This window comes from Procambarus clarkii, chromosome 59 (genome assembly GCF_040958095.1).
Source record: "Procambarus clarkii isolate CNS0578487 chromosome 59, FALCON_Pclarkii_2.0, whole genome shotgun sequence".
In the NCBI taxonomy this organism is placed as follows: domain Eukaryota; kingdom Metazoa; phylum Arthropoda; class Malacostraca; order Decapoda; family Cambaridae; genus Procambarus; species Procambarus clarkii.
In genome coordinates, this window is record NC_091208.1 from 15,302,273 (window position 1) to 15,327,244 (window position 24,972).

The 24,972-nt window shown below is 41.3% G+C and overlaps 2 protein-coding genes across 3 annotated transcripts in view; one reads left to right on the plus strand and one right to left on the minus strand.

Moving 5' to 3' along the window:
- The window catches only part of LOC123768084 (methyltransferase-like protein 27), a 116,111-nt gene that overhangs the window by 78,098 nt on the left and 13,041 nt on the right, over nucleotides 1–24,972 (minus strand). Inside the window, exon 1 of one of the 2 annotated variants that reach the window (XM_069306866.1) lies at nucleotides 4,012–4,130. The exons of the other annotated variant lie outside the window; for it this stretch is intronic. The gene's annotated coding sequence lies outside the window, so the exon portion shown is untranslated. Of the gene's footprint in view, nucleotides 1–4,011; nucleotides 4,131–24,972 lie in introns of those variants that run through there. 2 annotated transcript variants of the gene reach the window in all.
- On the plus strand, nucleotides 2,854–6,783 carry LOC123768339 (autotransporter adhesin AIDA-I-like). Its single transcript, XM_069307109.1, has 4 exons — nucleotides 2,854–3,142; nucleotides 3,431–3,575; nucleotides 4,180–5,143; nucleotides 5,314–6,783. The coding sequence occupies exons 1-4, from the start codon at nucleotides 2,854–2,856 to the stop codon at nucleotides 6,781–6,783; spliced, it is 2,868 nt and encodes a 955-aa protein (XP_069163210.1).

Genomic DNA, 24,972 nt, shown 5'->3' on the forward strand with positions numbered 1-24,972 from the left:
GGAAACACAATCTGGCAAGGGAAGTCAACCAACCACAACAGGAAACACAATCTGGCAAGTGAAGTCAACCAACCACAACAGGAAACACAATCTGGCAAGTGAAGTCAACCAACCACAACAGGAAACACAATCTGGCAAGTGAAGTCAACCAACCACAACAGGAAATACAATCTGGCAAGTGAAGTCAACCAATCACAACTGGAAATACAATCTGGCAAGTGAAGTCAACGAACCTTAACAGGAAACTCATTCTGGCAAGTGAAGTCAACCATTTTTACATGACCTGCTTCTGTACTGATTAGCAGTCAGTGGAACCTAGTGTGTGTTCAAAGTATTGGAGTGCGCGAGAGATCACTCCATGGGGAAGGCACAGACATGCTGTAGGCTGCTCCAAGTGTTGGTCAGCAAGACAAGTGGTGGTGTAGGCTGCTCCAGGTGTTGGTCTGCAAGACAAGTGATGGTGTAGGCTGCTCCAAGTGTTGGTCAGCAAGACAAGTGGTGGTGCAGGCTGCTCCGGGTGTTGGTCAGCAAGACAAGTGGTGGTGTAGGCTGCTCCAGGTGTTGGTCAGCAAGACAAGTGGTGGTGCAGGCTGCTCCAGGTGTTGGTCAGCAAGACAAGTGGTGGTGTAGGCTGCTCCAGGTGCTAGTGGGGGTACTAGCGACGAGTTAACGATATAAAATTTTATTCTTGCAGAGTCCAAATGTAAGTCATTACATAGAAGTTATTAAGCAATAGGCTATAGTCTTTTTGCATTATATTACCGACTTAGATATTAATAATTAATTATTTAACAGTATCCGTATGAATGTCTTTTTTATCAATATTATTTTCTTGGGATTAGCTGTATGACATGTAAACATTAATAACTCACTTTTGTCAATAAAATTCTTGCATTAAAGGTTATAAACGAGTGATGTAGTCAAACTGTAAATTGTTTCCTGAATGTAACAAATTTTGTTACAGAAACGTTACGAACATGTCCATATTCGTGCTAGAGTTTCCGGTCCTCGACCAGGCCTTCTTTTTATTACACACCCCCTAGGAAGCAGCCCATAGCAGCTGTCTAACTTCCAGGTACCTATTTACTGCTAGGTGAACAGGTACATCAGGGTGAAAGAAACTCGGCCCATTTGTTTCCGCTTCCACCGGGGATTGAACCCGGAACCTCAGGACTACGAATCCGGAGCGCTGTACACTCAGTTGCCAGGCCCACAGTGTATGTATAGTCATATGCCGTCACTTTCCATGCTAGACTTAGGTTTCCATGTCCAGGTGGGTTAGGCTATACATTATCAATGATTTATGTATTTCATCTTTTGTGGTAAACCCCTTTTTTCGTACAAAGTTTTGCTGTTCTACTCATCTAGTTTTAAATTTGTGGACTATCGTCATCTTGTTTATAGGAACTTGTTACCTATGTCACAAAGAGAGGAAGATAAGAGGTGTTTCTTCATGTGAGCAGTGCAGGCACAACACATTATGTGAGCAGTGGAGGCACAATACATCATGTCCAGGTGGGTATATAGTCCAGGTGGGATATGTGCAGGTGGGATATAATGACAGAAGAATTAGGATAACAAAAGCACAGTCTAGTGATGACGAATATAGGGAACCAATCACAGCCCAGGAAGTAAGGGGGGCTATGAAAAAGAGTAAAAGTACAGCACCTGGTGAAGATGGCGTCACCTACGAAATACTCAATGCACTGTGTGAAGTGTCTGGGAATCTACTATTCCACCTGTTTAACAAGTCATTCCTAAGTGGAGTGTTGCTCACACAGTAAAAACACGCAAATAATTGTTCCCATACCGAAGCCCAATGACCCTGGCAATTACAGACCTATCAGTCCTGTGTCATGCACTTGCAAGATGCTTGAAAGGAACATCCTAAACAGACTATTGCACAAAATAGGCAGGTTAGGGGAGTGGGTCAATGGATTTGTTAAAGGACGGAGCACAGCAAACTGTATAGTTAATTACATGACTAATGACACGGCTAGGTACTCTGTATTTGTTGACATCAAAGGAGCCTTCGACAAAGCGCAGGGGATTGCGATCCTGGACGAGCTTGCATGCATGGGTGTCAAGGGGAGACTCATGAAATGGGTTGAAGACTACCTCACAGGGAGAAAGGCCAAGGTCTGCTTCGATGGAGCAGTCTCAAGAACCATGAATATGGAACTCGGGACCCCCAAGGCAGATCTTAAGCCCCACACTATTCAATGTACTTATAAACGCCATTGCAAATATTGATTTTCCGGAAGGAACACAAGTGGGATATGGAGATGATGTCATAATACAAGTTCTCACCTTGGGAAAAATTAAACAGCCCGTTGAACTCCTGGGAAGGAAATGTATTGAGCTCGTTTCACTCTCTCAACAAATAAGACAAAGGCATACTCCCATCACAAGCTGAATGAAGAACTGCAAATTAATGGTGGAACTTGAATGGTGGCAAAACTTGAATAGGTTGACCACTACAGGAATGAAGCCATGACAATCATTCTTTGAGTTCTAAGAACTGCCAAATCGTCTAATCTACGAGAGGAGTTGTCCCTCCCCAGTGTTAAAAGCAGAATTATGGAACTGAATGCTAAGCTTGCAATTAGGATAGCCAGATATCCCTATTATAATAATATTGCGAAGAAAACACTGAGTTCTGTGTTACTTACCGGTGGAAACAGGAGAAGCAAAAAATGGCATCACAGATGAGTCTGCTACCTCGAAGAACTTCACCTGCTTGAACAAGACCGTGAGCTCCTGCCTGTAGAGAGGTTACCTCCCTGGGAGGATGACTCATGCAGGATCATCAATGAAATGGCAACGAAAAACTCCACCATGATACTACAAAAAATGAGGCACAAGCATCTCGAGGAAATTTATAAAGAAGCCGGAGATGAACTAGATCAAATTTACAATGATGGGTCATCTAATCTTGCCAATGGCAGGGCTGGTGCAGCATTCACTGTAATTAGGAATAATGCCTTTCAACGCAGAAATGAAGAGAAAGCACTTATTGAGAACAATGCCTCTTCAACGCAAGCGGAAATAGCTGCCATTGTTATGGCGTTAAGATTCCATGAACGAAATACTAATGGCGCAGTGTTCTGCACTGACTTAAAAGCAGCACTACAAAGCCTAAGTAAATATCGGGCCGAAAATCTTGCGATAGTCGCTGAAATTAAGAGAGCTGTGAGAGTACTAATCAACCAGGGAAAAGTCGTCAAGTTTCTGTGGATCCCCTCCCATGTTGGGGAGCCCCTCCCATGTTGGGGAGCCCCTCCCATGTTGGGGAGCCCCTCCCATGTTGGGGAGCCCCTCCCATGTTGGGGAGCCCCTCCCATGTTGGGAGCCCCTCCCATGTTGGGGAGCCCCCTCCCATGTTGGGGAGCCCCCTACTATGTTCGAATATGTGGAAATGAATGAGCAGATGTACTGGCTGCTGAAAGACACCATATTGAATACTTCATACCCAAGACTCTGCTACAAATTAGAGGTATTGTCAGGCAACATCACCATGACAAGGTAACTGAGGAAAGGAGGACAGAAGCACAATCCAGTGAATCTGTACGATGGTACAACATGGTTGCTGCTGGCAATCCCAGTCATTATGGACGAAGAGGAGATGACCGCAGGAGAAAATCAATAATAGCGAGAATCCGTCTTGAATACAAATATCCATGGAGATTCAGAATGGAAACAACAGCTGAGCATATGTGTAGAAATAATAAACATATGTGTAGAATAATAAACCCCACATTGAGTAAGGAAAACATTATTTGTCAAATATTAATACTGTTCTTAAAAGATTCCCCCATTTTGCACCCGCAAGATAACATAAGATTTAAAGGGTTGACAGATGTTAATCTTCTTGTTTGAGGAGCTGTTCACTTGGGAAAGTTAAGCAAGTCCCAGCTGTTTCTGGGTACAAGTGACAGGATGAACAACCCAGCGGGTTTTCTTCCTATTGGGGAGTGTTGTACATGCTGCTATGGCGGTGTGTCTACTCACAGGATGAGTGGCGCTGCCCAATACTGCCACTATTGCGGTATGTCCACTCACAGGATGAGTGACGCTGCCCAATACTGTCACTATGGCGGTGTGTCCACTCACAGGATGAGTGACGCCTCCCAATAAACTCAAAATTAAAAATAAAATTTAAATACATCATGTGAGCAGTAGAGTCACAAGACATCATGTGAGCAGTGGAGGCACAATACATCATGTGAGCAGTAGAGTCACAAGACATCATGTGAGCAGTGGAGGCACAATACATCATGTGAGCAGTAGAGTCACAAGACATCATGTGAGCAGTGGAGGCACAATACATCATGTGAGCAGTAGAGTCACAAGACATCATGTGAGCAGTGGAGGCACAATACATCATGTGAGCAGTGGAGGCACAATACATCATGTGAGCAGTGGAGGCACAATACATCATGTGAGCAGTGGAGGCACAATACATCATGTGAGCAGTGGAGGCACAATACATCATGTGAGCAGTGGAGGCACAATACCTCATGTGAGCAGTGGAGGCACAATACATCATGTGAGCAGTGGAGGCACAATACATCATGTGAGCAGTGGAGGCACAATACATCATGTGAGCAGTGGAGGCACAATACATCATGTGAGCAGTGGAGGCACAATACATCATGTGAGCAGTGGAGGCACAATACCTCATGTGAGCAGTGGAGGCACAATACATCATGTGAGCAGTGGAGGCACAATACATCATGTGAGCAGTGGAGGCACAATACATCATGTGAGCAGTGGAGGCACAATACATCATGTGAGCAGTAGAGTCACAAGACATCATGTGAGCAGTGGAGGCACAATACATCATGTGAGCAGTGGAGGCACAATACATCATGTGAGCAGTGGAGGCACAATACATCATGTGAGCAGTGGAGGCACAATACATCATGTGAGCAGTGGAGGCACAATACATCATGTGAGCAGTGGAGGCACAATACCTCATGTGAGCAGTGGAGGCACAATACATCATGTGAGCAGTGGAGGCACAATACATCATGTGAGCAGTGGAGGCACAATACATCATATGAGCAGTGGAGGCACAATACATCATGTGAGCAGTGGAGGCACAATACATCATATGAGCAGTGGAGGCACAATACATCATGTGAGCAGTGGAGGCACAATACATCATATGAGCAGTGGAGGCACAATACATCATGTGAGCAGTGGAGGCACAATACATCATGTGAGCAGTGGAGGCACAATAAGTCATGTGAGCAGTGGAGGCACAATAAGTCATGTGAGCAGTGGAGGCACAATAAGTTATGTGAGCAGTGGAGGCACAATACATCATGTGATGTATTGAGCAGTGGAGGCACAATACATCATGTGAGCAGTGGAGGCACAATAAGTCATGTGAGCAGTGGAGGCACAATAAGTCATGTGAGCAGTGGAGGCACAATAAGTCATGTGAGCAGTGGAGGCACAATAAGTCATGTGAGCAGTGGAGGCACAATAAGTCATGTGAGCAGTGGAGGCACAATACATCATGTGAGCAGTGGAGGCACAATACATCATGTGAGCAGTGGAGGCACAATACATCATGTGAGCAGTGGAGGCACAATACATCATGTGAGCAGTGGAGGCACAATACTTCATGTGAGCAGTGGAGGCACAATACATCATGTGAGCAGTGGAGGCACAATACATCATATGAGCAGTGGAGGCACAATACATCATGTGAGCAGTGGAGGCACAATAAGTCATGTGAGCAGTGGAGGCACAATAAGTCATGTGAGCAGTGGAGGCACAATAAGTCATGTGAGCAGTGGAGGCACAATAAGTTATGTGAGCAGTGGAGGCACAATAAGTTATGTGAGCAGTGGAGGCACAATAAGTCATGTGAGCAGTGGAGGCACAATAAGTCATGTGAGCAGTGGAGGCACAATAAGTTATGTGAGCAGTGGAGGCACAATAAGTTATGTGAGCAGTGGAGGCACAATAAGTTATATGAGCAGTGGAGGCACAATACATTATGTGAGCAGTGGAGGCACAATACATTATGTGAGCAGTGGAGGCACAAGACATCATGTGAGCAGTGGAGGCACAATAAGTTATATAAGCAGTGGAGGCACAATAAGTTATATGAGCAGTGGAGGCACAATAAGTTATATAAGCAGTGGAGGCACAATAAGTTATATGAGCAGTGGAGGCACAATAAGTTATGTGAGCAGTGGAGGCACAATAAGTTATGTGAGCAGTGGAGGCACAATAAGTTATGTGAGCAGTGGAGGCACAATAAGTCATGTGAGCAGTGGAGGCACAATACATTATGTGAGCAGTGGAGGCACAAGACATCATGTGAGCAGTGGAGGCACAATACCTCATGTGAGCAGTGGAGGCACAATACCTCATGTGAGCAGTGGAGGCACAAGACATCATGTGAGCAGTGGAGGCACAATACCTCATGTGAGCAGTGGAGGCACAAGACATCATGTGAGCAGTGGAGGCACAATAAGTCATGTGAGCAGTGGAGGCACAATAAGTTATGTGAGCAGTGGAGGCACAATACATTATGTGAGCAGTGGAGGCACAATACATCATATGAGCAGTGGAGGCACAATACCTCATGTGAGCAGTGGAGGCACAATACATCATATGAGCAGTGGAGGCACAATACATCATATGAGCAGTGGAGGCACAATACATCATATGAGCAGTGGAGGCACAATACCTCATGTGAGCAGTGGAGGCACAATACATCATATGAGCAGTGGAGGCACAATACATCATGTGATGTATTGAGCAGTGGAGGCACAAGACATCATGTGAGCAGTGGAGGCACAATACCTCATGTGAGCAGTGGAGGCACAATACATCATGTGATGTATTGAGCAGTGGAGGCACAATACATCATGTGAGCAATGGAGGCACAATACGTCATGTGAGCAGTGGAGGCACAATACATCATGTGAGCAGTGGAGGCACAATACTTCATATGAGCAGTGGAGGCACAATACATCATGTGATGTATTGAGCAGTGGAGGCACAATACATCATGTGAGCAATGGAGGCACAATACGTCATGTGAGCAGTGGAGGCACAATACTTCATGTGAGCAGTGGAGGCACAAGACATCATGTGAGCAGTGGAAGCACAATACGTCATGTGAGCAGTGGAGGCACAATACATCATGTGATGTATTGAGCAGTGGAGGCACAATACGCCATGTGAGCAGTGGAGGTACAATACATGATGTGAGCAGTGGAGGCACAATACATCATATGAGCAGTGGAGGCACAATACTTCATGTGAGCAGTGGAGGTACAATACTTCATGTGAGCAGTGGAGGCACAATACATTATGTGAGCAGTGAAGGCACAATACATGATGTAAGCAGTGGAGGCACAATACATCATGTAAGCAGTGGAAGTAGCGAAAAAACAGCCTGATACTCGTCTTGAGTTTTTATATATATATATATATATATATATATATATATATATATATATATATATATATATATATATATATATATATATATATATATATATATATATATATATATATATATATATAACTGAAAACTCACACCCCAGAAGTGACTCGAACCCATACTCCCAGAAGCAACGCATCTGGTATGTACAAGACGCCTTAATCCACTTGACCATCACGACCGGACAAAATGAGGTGATAGCCGAGGCTATATGAACCACCCCACCGCCGGCACTCGGATAGTTATCTTGGGCATAGCATTTTACCAAATCACCTCATTCTTTGGGGCACACGTGAGGAACACAAATGCGAACAAGCCTGAATGGTCCCCAGGACATATGCAACTGAAAACTCACACCCCAGAAGTGACTCGAACCCATACTCCCAGAAGCAACGCATCTGGTATGTACAAGACGCCTTAATCCACTTGACCATCACGACCGGACAAAATGAGGTGATAGCCGAGGCTATATGAACCACCCCACCGCCGGCACTCGGATAGTTATCTTGGGCATAGCATTTTACCAAATCACCTCATTCTTTGGGGCACACGTGAGGAACACAAATGCGAACAAGCCTGAATGGTCCCCAGGACATATGCAACTGAAAACTCACACCCCAGAAGTGACTCGAACCCATACTCCCAGAAGCAACGCATCTGGTATGTACAAGACGCCTTAATCCACTTGACCATCACGACCGGACAAAATGAGGTGATAGCCGAGGCTATATGAACCACCCCACCGCCGGCACTCGGATAGTTATCTTGGGCATAGCATTTTACCAAATCACCTCATTCTTTGGGGCACACGTGAGGAACACAAATGCGAACAAGCCTGAATGGTCCCCAGGACATATGCAACTGAAAACTCACACCCCAGAAGTGACTCGAACCCATACTCCCAGAAGCAACGCATCTGGTATGTACAAGACGCCTTAATCCACTTGACCATCACGACCGGACAAAATGAGGTGATAGCCGAGGCTATATGAACCACCCCACCGCCGGCACTCGGATAGTTATCTTGGGCATAGCATTTTACCAAATCACCTCATAATAGAGGTTTTCAGTTGCATATGTCCTGGGGACCATTCAGGCTTGTTCGCATTTGTGTTCCTCACGTGTGCCCCAAAGAATGAGGTGATTTGGTAAAATGCTATGCCCAAGATAACTATCCGAGTGCCGGCGGTGGGGTGGTTCATATAGCCTCGGCTATCACCTCATTTTGTCCGGTCGTGATGGTCAAGTGGATTAAGGCGTCTTGTACATACCAGATGCGTTGCTTCTGGGAGTATGGGTTCGAGTCACTTCTGGGGTGTGAGTTTTCAGTTGCATATGTCCTGGGGACCATTCAGGCTTGTTCGCATTTGTGTTCCTCACGTGTGCCCCAAAGAATGAGGTGTTTTGGTAAAATGCTATGCCCAAGATAACTATCCGAGTGCCGGCGGTGGGGTGGTTCATATAGCCTCGGCTATCACCTCATTTTGTCCGGTCGTGATGGTCAAGTGGATTAAGGCGTCTTGTACATACCAGATGCGTTGCTTCTGGGAGTATGGGTTCGAGTCACTTCTGGGGTGTGAGTTTTCAGTTGCATATGTCCTGGGGACCATTCAGGCTTGTTCGCATTTGTGTTCCTCACGTGTGCCCCAAAGAATGAGGTGATTTGGTAAAATGCTATGCCCAAGATAACTATCCGAGTGCCGGCGGTGGGGTGGTTCATATAGCCTCGGCTATCACCTCATTTTGTCCGGTCGTGATGGTCAAGTGGATTAAGGCGTCTTGTACATACCAGATGCGTTGCTTCTGGGAGTATGGGTTCGAGTCACTTCTGGGGTGTGAGTTTTCAGTTGCATATGTCCTGGGGACCATTCAGGCTTGTTCGCATATATATATATATATATAGGAGGGGATTGTATTGTTGATTGTTGTATTGGAGGGGATCTAAACATTCCCTCTAATGCGTTATGCGTGGTTTCCTCCGAGGCTATGGGTCCCCTTTCTTCCAGCTAGAGGTATATATATATATATATGGGGTCACCTGATGGGGTCACCTTGCTACCTTGGAAGGATGGTAAGCAAGTGGTATGGGACTACACGTGCGCTGCCACACTGGCCAGTACCTACCTCCACTACAGCACACGTGAAAGCGGTGGTGCTGCTTCTTTCAGGGAATCGCAGAAAATTATTAAATATAGAGGTCTAGCACACTGCTACAGCTTTGTTCCGATCGGCTCGGAGACCCTCGGTTCGTGGGGAAAATGTGCATTGAAGTTCCTGAAGGAATTGGGGGACAAATTGATCAGCGCTACAAAAGACCAGAGAGCAAAAAGTTTCTTGTTCCAGCGCCTGAGTGTTGCGATTCAGAGGGGAAATGCCTGTTGCGTCTTGGGCACTAGTCCAACTTCAGAGGAATTCGAAGAAGTGTTTGACTTGCAACAATGATCGAACCCGTCTGTGACATTCATCAATGTTTCCCAGTGTTGTGTTTTTCAAGAGATCCATAACCTTTAAGCACCTTTTTGCATTATTATTTTTGTATCAACCCATGTATATCTTGTAACCATCAAATGTATATATATATATATATATATATATATATATATATATATATATATATATATATATATATATATATATATATATATATATATATATATATATATATATATAACTTTAGAACACTTTCCCACCAGGAGACTCGAACCCTAGCCAGCACAGAAGCCTTCCAGCAACTGGCATAACAGGTACGCCTTAACCCGCTCCACCACCCGCTCAGACCCTTAAAAGAGATGGTAATTTCGGAGTATTTAAATACCCCAAAGATCAACACCTCCCAAGAGCACCAGAGCAAGTGAGGGGTCATTTATACGTTAATTTCATCAAGTCCCTGTTAATATGGGAAGACACAGTGTCTCTGCTTAAGGCACAACTCTCCTAAACACGAGAGTTAAGTATACAACTTTAGAACACTTTCCCACCAGGAGACTCGAACCCTAGCCAGCACAGAAGCCTTCCAGCAACTGGCATAACAGGTACGCCTTAACCCGCTCCACCACCCGCTCAGACCCTTAAAAGAGATGGTAATTTCGGAGTATTTAAATACCCCAAAGATCAACACCTCCCAAGAGCACCAGAGCAAGTGAGGGGTCATTTATACGTTAATTTCATCAAGTCCCTGTTAATATGGGAAGACACAGTGTCTCTGCTTAAGGCACAACTCTCCTAAACACGAGAGTTAAGTATACAACTTTAGAACACTTTCCCACCAGGAGACTCGAACCCTAGCCAGCACAGAAGCCTTCCAGCAACTGGCATAACAGGTACGCCTTAACCCGCTCCACCACCCGCTCAGACCCTTAAAAGAGATGGTAATTTCGGAGTATTTAAATACCCCAAAGATCAACACCTCCCAAGAGCACCAGAGCAAGTGAGGGGTCATTTATACGTTAATTTCATCAAGTCCCTGTTAATATGGGAAGACACAGTGTCTCTGCTTAAGGCACAACTCTCCTAAACACGAGAGTTAAGTATACAACTTTAGAACACTTTCCCACCAGGAGACTCGAACCCTAGCCAGCACAGAAGCCTTCCAGCAACTGGCATAACAGGTACGCCTTAACCCGCTCCACCACCCGCTCAGACCCTTAAAAGAGATGGTAATTTCGGAGTATTTAAATACCCCAAAGATCAACACCTCCCAAGAGCACCAGAGCAAGTGAGGGGTCATTTATACGTTAATTTCATCAAGTCCCTGTTAATATGGGAAGACACAGTGTCTCTGCTTAAGGCACAACTCTCCTAAACACGAGAGTTAAGTATACAACTTTAGAACACTTTCCCACCAGGAGACTCGAACCCTAGCCAGCACAGAAGCCTTCCAGCAACTGGCATAACAGGTACGCCTTAACCCGCTCCACCACCCGCTCAGACCCTTAAAAGAGATGGTAATTTCGGAGTATTTAAATACCCCAAAGATCAACACCTCCCAAGAGCACCAGAGCAAGTGAGGGGTCATTTATACGTTAATTTCATCAAGTCCCTGTTAATATGGGAAGACACAGTGTCTCTGCTTAAGGCACAACTCTCCTAAACACGAGAGTTAAGTATACAACTTTAGAACACTTTCCCACCAGGAGACTCGAACCCTAGCCAGCACAGAAGCCTTCCAGCAACTGGCATAACAGGTACGCCTTAACCCGCTCCACCACCCGCTCAGACCCTTAAAAGAGATGGTAATTTCGGAGTATTTAAATACCCCAAAGATCAACACCTCCCAAGAGCACCAGAGCAAGTGAGGGGTCATTTATACGTTAATTTCATCAAGTCCCTGTTAATATGGGAAGACACAGTGTCTCTGCTTAAGGCACAACTCTCCTAAACACGAGAGTTAAGTATACAACTTTAGAACACTTTCCCACCAGGAGACTCGAACCCTAGCCAGCACAGAAGCCTTCCAGCAACTGGCATAACAGGTACGCCTTAACCCGCTCCACCACCCGCTCAGACCCTTAAAAGAGATGGTAATTTCGGAGTATTTAAATACCCCAAAGATCAACACCTCCCAAGAGCACCAGAGCAAGTGAGGGGTCATTTATACGTTAATTTCATCAAGTCCCTGTTAATATGGGAAGACACAGTGTCTCTGCTTAAGGCACAACTCTCCTAAACACGAGAGTTAAGTATACAACTTTAGAACACTTTCCCACCAGGAGACTCGAACCCTAGCCAGCACAGAAGCCTTCCAGCAACTGGCATAACAGGTATGCCTTAACCCGCTCCACCACCCACTCAGACCCTTAAAAGAGATGGTAATTTCGGAGTATTTAAATACCCCAAAGATCAACACCTCCCAAGAGCACCAGAGCAAGTGAGGGGTCATTTATACGTTAATTTCATCAAGTCCCTGTTAATATGGGAAGACACAGTGTCTCTGCTTAAGGCACAACTCTCCTAAACACGAGAGTTAAGTATACATATTTAGAACACTTTCCCACCAGGAGACTCGAACCCTAGCCAGCACAGAAGCCTTCCAGCAACTGGCATAACAGGTACGCCTTAACCCGCTCCACCACCCGCTCAGACCCTTAAAAGAGATGGTAATTTCGGAGTATTTAAATACCCCAAAGATCAACACCTCCCAAGAGCAACAGAGCAAGTGAGGGGTCATTCATAGGTTAATTTCATCAAGTCCCTGTTAATATTGGAAGACACAGTGTCTCTGCTTAAGGCACAACTCTCCTAAACACGAGAGTTAAGTATACAACTTTAGAACACTTTCCCACCAGGAGACTCGAACCCTAGCCAGCACAGAAGCCTTCCAGCAACTGGCATAACAGGTACGCCTTAACCCGCTCCACCACCCGCTCAGACCCTTAAAAGAGATGGTAATTTCGGAGTATTTCTGGAAGGCTTCTGTGCTGGCTAGGGTTCGAGTCTCCTGGTGGGAAAGTGTTCTAAAGTTGTATACTTAACTCTCGTGTTTAGGAGAGTTGTGCCTTAAGCAGAGACACTGTGTCTTCCCATATTAACAGGGACTTGATGAAATTAACGTATAAATGACCCATCACTTGCTCTGGTGCTCTTGGGAGGTGTTGATCTTTGGGGTATTTAAATACTCCGAAATTACCATCTCTTTTAAGGGTCTGAGCGGGTGGTGGAGCGGGTTAAGGCGTACCTGTTATGCCAGTTGCTGGAAGGCTTCTGTGCTGGCTAGGGTTCGAGTCTCTTGGTGGGAAAGTGTTCTAAAGTTGTATACTTAACTCTCGTGTTTAGGAGAGTTGTGCCATATATATATATATATATATATATATATATATATATATATATATATATATATATATATATATATATATATATATATATATATATATATATATATATATATATATATATATATATATATATATATATATATATCTACATTTGAGTGAGGTGGAAGGGGTGATGTGGCATTAACACAAGACAGAACAAGAAGTGGCATTAATAGGGTATTAATTTCATCAACACAAGACAGAACACGAAACAATGGGTATTGAATAGAAGTGTTTGTAGAAAGCCTATTGGTCCATATTTCTTGATGCTTCTAATATATAAATATATATATATATATATATATATATATATATATATATATATATATATATATATATATATATATATATATATATATTTATATATATATATATATATATATATATATAGTTTATATATTTTTCATCAAATTATGCATTCGCCATATAATAACTGATCACTGAGCTGTTTGGGCTGGAATGCAGAAAATCCCAAGTACGAACAAATGATAGACTGGGAATTATTGTAAATGGAACTAATTTTAATATTCCTTAGGAGTTACTAGACTTTAAATTGAGAAAATTCGCGTGATTGAAGATACGACCCTTATTAGACTATAACATTTTTGAGTCACATTATAGAAAACTGTAAGTTTGACAAGATGGCAGTTGCAATATCTAAAATTGCAATTGCAAATACAAATGTTTCCCTTGAGTTAACTGAGCATCTATAGATTACTTTCATAACAGTATATATTGCTTTAGTAAAGTGTGTAGGCTTACGGAAATAAGCAGGAGGGATTTTATTGAACCGTGTATTTGTTGGTTTTCTAAAAAATATCATACATTACTTTAGTAAAGAATTTATCGATAAGTTAACTTCCTCATTTTCGTTTTATTCTACCGGAGATCAGAGGTTCTTGCCTCCAAGAATGTAAAGAGTGCTAGCTGGATAAGAAATTCTGGGGGCTGCTGGGCAGGCCTTCCAGTAGTACGCTAGTTTAATTGTTGGGAAAGACATTTGTAATGTCCATATTGCAAAAAATAAAGTTAGTACATGTGATTCTCTTAAATCATACTCAGTCTCCATGATCAGTTTTCAGGGGATATTGGGTTAGAATTACAGAACAATCGTAGGTATAATAAAACAATAGACCCAAACAATTTAACCTCCAGGGTTAGGTGCGTTGGAATTTCAGAAAAACTCTAGTTCAACATATTTAAAAAGAGAATATTTCAACACCTCAGATCTACTTACATAAGTTTAAACCTATTAAAGGAATTGAATGGAATTTAAACCTATTATTTCCTCAATTTAAACATGGAACTTCAGTTAAGGGATTATTGTTGTTAGACTAACACACAACTGCCCTCCAGTGTAAAAAACTGTTATGTGGGAGGTAAAGAATGTCACTGAGAGAGAATAGGATAATAAAAAAATATATTTTATGTAGAAATTTGAATTGCGCCAAGTCTTTAAAACTCTCCTGAGAGCATTACCAAGGTACACCTCAACGACTAACACTATACTCTGACCTTGATAATGCACTCAGAGAGCGTGAAAGACTTGATGGAATTCAAACTTGTACATACAGAATATAAATACATAAGTGTAAGATATTTTATCCTATGTTATTACATCTGTGAACAAACATTACCATGTTAGCGATGATAGAAGGATGTTCATCTCTGTAACTTTAACAGAAACCTCAGTAACGTTTTGACTAATCAATAATCTTAAAGAATTATTTGTAAAATAAACAAGATGAAAATTATATAAAAATGAGCACTTAAGTTTGTAATCAAAACGTTTTAAAAGAAAAACGCGTTTGCCAACATAAGATATATAAAATCTTTGCTATAGTCTTTGTAACTGTAGCCCACCGGGACTATGAAAACCTCAGCCCAACATGGGAAGTGACGCAGATAACTAAAGATGTGTCGACAAAAATTCAGAGGAACACACTCTAGTTCATTTCTCAACAATTAGCTATATGACCTTTAATGCAGACATTGTGTAGACAACAGAAGAGCTATCATTGTAAACTCACCAGAATGCTGATCCCAAGAAAACGATGTTAATAAAAAAACATGTACACAAGTACTGTTCAATTTATTGTATAACTTTGTGAGTAATTGAATTTAAAAATAGCCTAATGCATCATAGCTCTTTCCGTATGACTTTTGCCATAGCTCTTACCGTATGACTTGCGTCATAGCTCTTACCGTATGACTTGCGTCATAGCTCTTACTGCATGACTTGCGTCATAGCTCTTACTGCATGACTTGCGTCATAGCTCTTACTGCATGACTTGCGTCATAGCTCTTACTGCATGACTTGCGTCATAGTTCTTACTGCATGACTTGCGTCATAGCTCTTACTGCATGACTTGCGTCATAGTTCTTACTGCATGACTTGCGTCATAGCTCTTACTGCATGACTTGCATCATAGCTCTTACTGCATGACTTGCATCATAGCTCTTACTGCATGACTTGCGTCATAGTTCTTACCGTATGACTTGCGTCATAGCTCTTATTGCATGACTTGCGTCATAGCTCTTACTGCATGCTACATCTCTCAGTAGTGATGTAACGTAAGGATGTAACATGCAGGTGGGAGACGTAACATGCAGGTGGGAGACGTAACATGCAGGTGGGAGACGTAACATGCAGGTGGGAGACGTAACATGCAGGTGGGAGACGTAACATGCAGGTGGGAGAGGTCACTACTAAGAGACACATTTTTTATCTTCTTATCTTGCCTATCTCTTGCATTATCTGTATTATCACCTGCAAGTTTAACCGCCTGTAATAGCAACACACAATACTGGTTTAAGAGATGCTTATGACATCTTATACGCCGAGTTCACCAAGTACAACAACCAACAACATGGATGGTCAGTTTAGTGTCTTATTGTACCCCATGGTAGAGGGCTATCTTATCTTATCTTGAGGTATAGATGTCACTATTTGACGACAAAATTAGAAAAGGGGGAGGGTAGAAATATTTACCTATTATTCCTATTTGAATAGAGAGATCCAGTCATATGGGAAAGAATTCACATTACTTCTCACAACGTTCCATTCGCATCTGATCAGGTTTTTATATACATACTATATAGATGTCACGTCATTTATTAAACAGTTTACAAGCATGAAAACTTGCCAATCAACTGTTGTTAATATTATAAACAGCCTCCTGGTGCTTCGGAGCTCATTAACTGTTTAATAATTGTAGACAAAGCCCCCAAAGATTGAGACAAGATGTACAGGTTTGTAAGTGTTTGTGTAACTTGGTCGTGAATCTAACCCCAGATCATTTGATGTTCCCAATTTTCTGATGGGAACATCGGATCATTTGATCATCAGACGAGGGAGTGGGGAATGGTGGGGAGGACGAGGGGACAGGGAAGGGGGTAATAGTGGTGGAGGACGAGGGGACAGGGAAATTGTGGATGGTGGGGACGAGGGAAATGGAGAATGGTGGAGGAGGACAAGGGGACAGGGGAGTGAGGGATAGTGGGGAGGAGGAGGGGACGGGAGAGGGGGTAATGGTGGTGGAGGACGAGGGGACAGGGTAGTTGGGGATGATGGGGACGAGGGGAATGGAGAATGGTGGGGAAGACATGGGGGATGGGGGAGTGGGAGACAGTGAGGAGGACGATGGAACGGGAGTGGGGAATGGCTAGGAGGACGAGGAGGTGTTGGAGTAGGGGATAATGGGGAGGAAAAAGGGACGAGGGAGAGAGGAATGGTTGGGAAAACGAGGGGATGGGTGAGGGGGAATGGTGGGAGGACTGGGAGACGGGAAGGTTGCTGTGGCTCACCAACGCGTGGCCGGGTACACCTATAAATAAAAATGGAAATGTTCATTTGTTCAAAATCGTTAATCTCCGAAATTTCTTCACCGATTGCTTTGAAATTTTCACACAACGTTCCATTCGCATCCGGCCAGGTCTTTATATACGTACTATATAGATGTCATGTCTGTGATGGTAAAAAACATGCTTTTTCTGAAAAACTGTGTTTTTCATGTGTTTTTCCATGTGAGGGAAATCTTTGAAACCTCTTTACCGATTGCTTTGAAATTTTGACACAACGTTGAATTCGAATAGGCGCGTCTTTTTATATATCTAATACATACATGCCTCACCTGTGACAGAATTTTTTTTTTTTTTTTAAACAGCGCCATCTGTTGGGCGAGAGAACAACACACGCTGTAATCTCAAAAAGTTCTTCAGCGATTGCTTTGAAATTTTGACACAACGTTTCATTCGAATTGGCACGTCTTTTTATATACCTACCATATAGATGCCACCCTTCTGACAGGTAAAAACATGCGTTTCTGGAAAACAGCGCCATCTGTTGCACATAATAGCATCATTCACACTATACTAAATATGTCACGAATTCCATTTCAATGTTTCCGATTGCATTGATAAATTTTATTTTCATAGATTTCGATATAATTTATTTTGTATTGAATTATTTTGTGTGACACTGTGTTGGAATTGAGCTGTGTTGTTTACCATACCTACATTTCGTTAGTATAAATATAGATGCCACACCTGTGACACTTAAAACTATGCTTTCCTTGAAAAACAGCGCCATCTGTTGCATGTAAGAGCAACACACATATTATACTAAATGTGTCACAATTCCATTTCAATGTTTCTGATTGCATTGATAAATTGAATTTTCATAGATTTTGATTTATTTTCATTTTGATTTAATTATTTTGTGTGAATTACATTGGAATTGAGCTGTGTTGTTTACCTTACCGTTTATTTTGTGAGTATAGTTTCTTTTAATTTTTTCATGTTTTACTTTTATTTTTTAACTGGTTTTCGTATATTTCAGTGATGGGAACATCAGATTACTCAATGTTCCCAATTTTCTGATGGGGAAACATCAGACCATTTGAGAAGGCATCGAACGAGGGAGTGGTGAATGGTGGGGATGACGAGGGGACGGAAGTGAGAGATGGTGGGGAGGACGAGGGGATGAGGGAGGGGGTAATGGTGAGGAAGGACGAGGGCACGGGGGAGTTTGGGATGGTGGGCATGATGGGAAGGAAGAGGGGACGGTGGAGTGGGGAATAATATAGAGGACTGGGGGACAGGGAAGGTTTCTATGGCTCAGCCACAGCAGCATGTGGCCGGGTACTGCTAGTATATATATATATATATATATATATATATACTAGTATATATATATATATATATATATATATATATATATATATATATATATATATATATATATATATATATATATATATATAAGATATACACGGGTTGATACAAAAATAATAATGCAAAAAGGTGCTTAAAGGTTATGGATCTCTTGAAAAACACAACAATGGGAAACATTGATGAATGTCACAGACGGGTTCGATCATTGTTGCAAGTCAAACACTTCTTCGAATTCCTCTGAAGTTGGACTAGTGCCCAAGACGCAACAGGCATTTCCCCTCTGAATCGCACATATATATAAATATAAATATATATAATATATATATATATAAATATATATAAATATATATATATAAATATATATATATATATATATATATATATATATATATATATTAGTATATATATATTAGTATATTTTGGTAGCAGTGTCTCTTGTAAACATATGTTGTTAAATGTGACCGAAAAAGTAAGATTAATAATTCTTACACGAATTTTCTCAATATTTCTTATGTTTCTTTTTACTGATGATGGTAATTGAAAAATCAATTCTCCAAAATTCATTTTTATTTCTAGTCTATCGCGACACTGGAACGCGTTTCGTAATAACTTATTACATTTTCAAAGACTTTAGTTTACACACACACACACACAACTGTAACGCTAAACAGAGTTTTACTATGCTAACATTTAAACAGCTTTGTCTTATATACTCGCATTTGGGTGAGGTGATATGTTACAACAGTTTTGGATGAGGTGAACAAACTTTCAACACAAGGCAGAACACGGTGCAATAGGTATAAATTGGATAAATGAAAGGGAAGAATGGAAGTAACTGCAAAAGGCCTATTGGCCCATGTTTCCTCTTGATGCTTCTATATTGGTACGGAGTCTTGAAGTGGGTAGAATATAGTTGAGCATTAATTGGATGTTGATTGCTGGTGTTGACTTCTTGATGTGTAGTACCTCGCACATGTCAAGCCGCCTGCTATCGCTGTATCTATCGATGATTTCTGTGTTGTCTGTTCAGGCTAGTTCGCATTTGTGTTCCTCACGTGTGCCCCAAAAAATGAGGTGCTTTGATAAAATACCATGCCCAAGATTACCAAAAGAGTGCCAGCGGGGGAATGGGGAATTAGCCTCGGCTACCATCCTCTTTTGTCCGGTCGTGTTGGTCGAGTGGTTAAAGGATCCTGTACATCAGATGCATTGCTTCTGGCAGTATGGGTTCGAGTCACTTTTGGGGTGTGAGTTTTCAGTTATATATATATATATATATATATATATATATATATATATATATATATATATATATATATATATATATATATATATATATATATATATATATATATATATATGTCGTACCTAGTAGCCAGAACGCACTTCTCAGCCTACTATGCAAGGCCCGATTTGCCTAATAAGCCAAGTTTTCCTGAATTAATATATTTTCTCTAATTTTTTTCTTATGAAATGGTAAAGCTGCCCATTTCATTATATATGAGATCAATTTTTTTTTATTGGAGTTAAAATTAACGTAGATATATGGCCAAACCTAACCAACCCTACCTAACCTAACCTAACCTATCTTTATAGGTTAGGTTAGGTTAGGTGGCCGAAAAAGTTAGGTTAGGTTAGGTTAGGTATGTTAGGTAGTCGAAAAACAACTAATTCATGAAAACTTGGCTTATTAGGCAAATCGGGCCTTGCATAGTAGGATGAGAAGTGCGTTCTGGCTACTAGGTACGACATATATATATATATATATATATATATATATATATATATATATATATATATATATATATATATATATATATATATAATATATATATATATATATATATATATAATATATATATATATATATATATATATATATATATATATATATATATATATATTGGTGTATACTGGCAGCAGGTTTTCTTTCAAACATGTTTCATTGAATATGACCGCATATTCTGTATTTATTATTTTCTGGTTTAGGGCTTCTATCCCTCTAACTATTTTCTTAGCATCAGGGCTTAATTGAAATAGGAGTTCTCCAAAACTCATTTTCGTACTTTTAAGGTGAAGAAAAGAAGTGATTTACTATAGAGTGTATTACACTTATTTGTATAATTTGCACGACGTTTCGAACCTCCATGGTTCATTCTCAAGTGAACAGATCTTACAATACTAGTTGATTTTATACCCCATAGGTGGCCGAAATAGGTGCCATACCCATAGGTGCATATATATATATATATATATATATATATATATATATATATATATATATAAAAGTTTGTATGTGTATACAGGATATGTCTAAGCCAGGGGTCTCCAAACTATGGCCCGCGGGCCACATCCGGCCCGCCACATAATTTCATCCGGCCCTCCAAACAAATCCCTGTGTGGTGGCCTTGAAAAAATAATTATCGTACGAATGGCATCGCAGAATTATTCAAAGCTGGGGCTGCTGACTGGTGGCGCTCAACCCGAGTCAGTTTTCCTCTCTCTCGATAGTGTGACGCACAGATACTAATACTGGTAGGTATGTGTTGTGCATTACAACCAATCAGTTGTGTATAACTGTATATTGTGGGGATGGAGGGCGAGTGGGGCTTCGCTGCTTCCGTTTCAGGGAGCACAAACACTGTACAATATTCTTTTCTCTGTACTTTGACAATGCCTTTATCTTAGTTATACAAAATAGCAATAATACTATTGTAGCCAAAAATATTGCATGTTTAAAATAGTTAAAATGGTAACCATTAAGTTTATCAACGAAAGCTGTTGCCATAATATTTACCACTTTATAATAATATGCTATGCTTTTTAACACCACATACAAGCTGTTTTTTTCCTGTAGAATTTATTTCATTTATTTTACCCTTATGTTTTCAGATATGGAAAAGATAAAGAAAAGAAAAGTGGACAGTGAGTGCCGTCGGTTCAATGACGAATGGAAGATAAAGTACTTTTTTGTGATAGCAAATGATAAAGCTTTATGCATAATATGTAGAGACAGTGTTGCTGTTCTAAAGGAATACAATATTCGTCGGCACTATGAATCTAAACATGGCTCAAGTTATTCTCACATCACAGGAGCAGAACGCACTAAAAAGTTTGAATCATTTCAGCACAGTCTGCATTCTCAACAAGCTGTTTTCAGTAAGAAAAAATCTGAAAATGAAAATTCAACTATAGCCAGTTACAAAGTTGCCTATGTGTTGGCTAAAAAAGGAAAACCTTTCACTGATGGTAGTATCATAAAAGAGTGTATAGTGGAAGCAGCAGGAGAGGTATGTCCAGAAAAAGTAAACCTCTTCAAAATGATAAGTCTTGGGTCAAATACTGTTGCTCGTAGAATTGAAGATTTAGGAGGCGACATAATTCGGCAAATAAAGGAAAAAACAAAAAGATTTTGTTGGTATTCTCTTGCGTTGGATGAATCAACTGATGTGTGTGATACTTCTCAGCTCTTAGTATTCATTCGTGGTGTTGATAGTGAATTTAATGTGAGCCAAGAATTAGCATCAGTTCACAGCATGCACACCACAACAACTGGAGAGGACATTTTCAATGAAGTAAGTAAAACTATGACAGAATATAACCTGGAATGGAAACATGTGCAGTGTATGACAATTGATGGAGGAAAGAATATGTCTGGGAAAAAGAAGGGTTTGGTTGGGTAAATTACAACAGCTTGTGAGGTTGGAGGATTCTCAAAACCCATTTTTCTGCATTGCCTTATCCATCAACAAGCATTGTGCCTAAAATATGTTGATATGTCTTGTGTCATGAAACCTGTTGTTTCTGTGGTTAATTTCATTAGATCTCATGCACTCAACCATCGCCAGTTCCGTGATTTCTTGAAAGAAATTGATGCGGAGTTTGTTAACTTGCCTTATTATACAGCAGTTAGATGGCTTAGTTGTGGAAAGGTTTTGCTGCATTTCTTTGAGCTCAGATTAGAAATTGATTTATTTCTCACAGAGAAAAATAAACCTCAGCCATTATTATCAGAATGTGAATGGATTTGAAAATTGACATTTTTTGCAGATATGACAGGTCATATGAATAACTTGAATTTGAAATTGCAAGGCAAAACAAATTTGATCAGTGACTACTTTGTTCATGTCAAGGCATTCAGAGCAAAACTTGCGCTACTTGAAGGCCAGGTGAAGGTTAAGAATTTTGCTCATTTTCCATGTTGTGAAAAATTTCATGCAGAAAGTAAAGTTGAATTTCCTTTTTCATTTGCAAATGAAATAATTTCAGATTTGAAAAAACAGTTTCAGAAGCGATTTGCTGACCTTGATGCCAGAGCAAATGAAATCAGGCTCTTTCATAATACATTTGACTGCAATGCTGAAAATTTTCCAACTCAATTTCAAATGGAAATTATTGATCTCCAGGCAGATGACAGACTGAAAGATAAGTATAGAGAAGGAAATCTGATTGAGTTTTATAAATGCCTGCAGCCAGATCAGTTTCCAAATTTGATAAAGTTTGCTTGTAGTTTTGTGTCCATTTTTGGTTCAACATACTTGTGTGAACAAACTTTTTCCAAAATGAAGTATGTGAAATCTAACTATCGAGCAAATTTGTCTGATGATCACTTGAAATCAATTCTTACAATTGGCTCATCTAATCTGGAACCTGATTTTAATTAAATTTTGAAGTCAAAACGACAGTATCATTCGTCACACTAATTTGGTTGCATAAAACTAAAGGCAGGAAACTATTTAGTTTACCCTGATTTTTTCCAAAAAGATATGTTTTAATTTTTCCATGTTTATACTTTAATATTTGAGGAAATTAAATTACTGGCACTGATTTGTTTTTTTTTTTTTTTTTCATTTTTTATTCCTCCGGCCCGCATAAATATGGGAAATATATAATGTGGCGCTTACATTGACAAGTTTGGAGACCCCTGCTCTAAGCTGATCAGAATTATATTTCCCCTTTGTAAATGCACATTAATAGCACCATGTAAAAGATTCCTCGGACACTGTTAATGAAGTACAGACGTAAATCTGTGTGTTTATGTTTGTAGGTTAGATTAGCATTTTAAAAGCACTACAATCAACTTCTGTGGTTGATTGTTCAATAAATCACTGAACTATAAGTTTAATAGATCTCTAGCCATGGAGGACAGGAGAAAATTAATATATGCTGGATAGCACTGAACATGTTTGGCAACGCCAGTGGTAGAAAATAATAATAATAAAAAAACATAGGCATCAATTTCTAACCCACTTAACTGGAACAGGGAGGGAGGATGACTGAGGAGCATCAGCACACACAGGGAACAGGGAGGACTGTGGGGTACTACCTGTAAGATAGTCAACCAAGTATTTGAGGAATTCAGCAGAGAACTAAGGAAAATGAAGAGCCTCCAGCCTGAGATGTGGGAACCCAAGGAAGAGATAAAGACGTTTAAGGTGAATTCCAATCCGAACCAGTACGAGGCAAACAACCTCCTGGAAACAGGGGATGAAGTTGATGGAGGGCTTCTTCCAGAGAGACGTTTGTCTGCAGAAATGCTACTAACAACCCTAGTGCCAAGGCTGCTTTGGAAGGAGCAACTAGGAAAACAGCTACTTCTCAGGAAGCTGCAAAGTGCATTACTCAGATGCTGGAAAGAAAAAGAGCTTTTATAGTTGTAGGAGTACAGGAACCGGAAGGATCCAATCAGGAGGAGTGGAGAGGGAAGGACCGAGCAACTGTGACAAAGATCTTGAAGGATTTGGATATGGAGGCGGCTGATATCAACATGGAGAAGGTTTTCATGCTAGGTGGTTACAAGAAGGTACGGAAGCAACTGATAAGTTAGCGTTCACGAACGAAGCAACAAAAGAGGAAATCCTATCTAGGAAGAGCAAGCCTTCGCAGATAGGGGAATACAAGGATGTTTTTCTGCAAAGGGACTTGACTTTCTGCCTACCCGACAAGGGTAGGCAGAAAGAAAGCAGCAGAAGCAAGAAAGAGGCGCAAGGAGAGGAAAGGGAATGGGGAAGCCACAGGCCTTAGCTCAATATATTCATTAACCACAGAGGGAAGTGGGAAACTCTCCACCAGCTGGCCAACATCCCCAGAGAGAAGTGTAACAGAAGCCACCCACTCCACAACTCTTCTCCCCGAATCACCTACACTTCCCCAACCATTAGAGACCCTCTCCAGACCATGCCTGACTTGCTTCCCCACCCCAGGCTCCCCTTCCTTGTTCTCCCACCCAGAGCTCCCCTTCCTACCACCCATTCCCTCCCTATCCCAGGGTTTCCTTATTACCCCTCATTCCCTCCCGGCCTCCACCTACCCCCATGCTCCCTTTCATTCCTCAACCCTTTAATTCCATGTTCCCTCACCCCATGCCCTCCCTGCTTCCCCTGTCCAATGTCCTCATTGCCCCCAATCCCCAGACCCTTTCATTCTCACCTACCATCCCAGATCTTCCCAGCCACCCCCACTCAAGATCCGCCTAGTCCTCTTCCTAGACCCTCCACGCCCTCCCATCCCAGA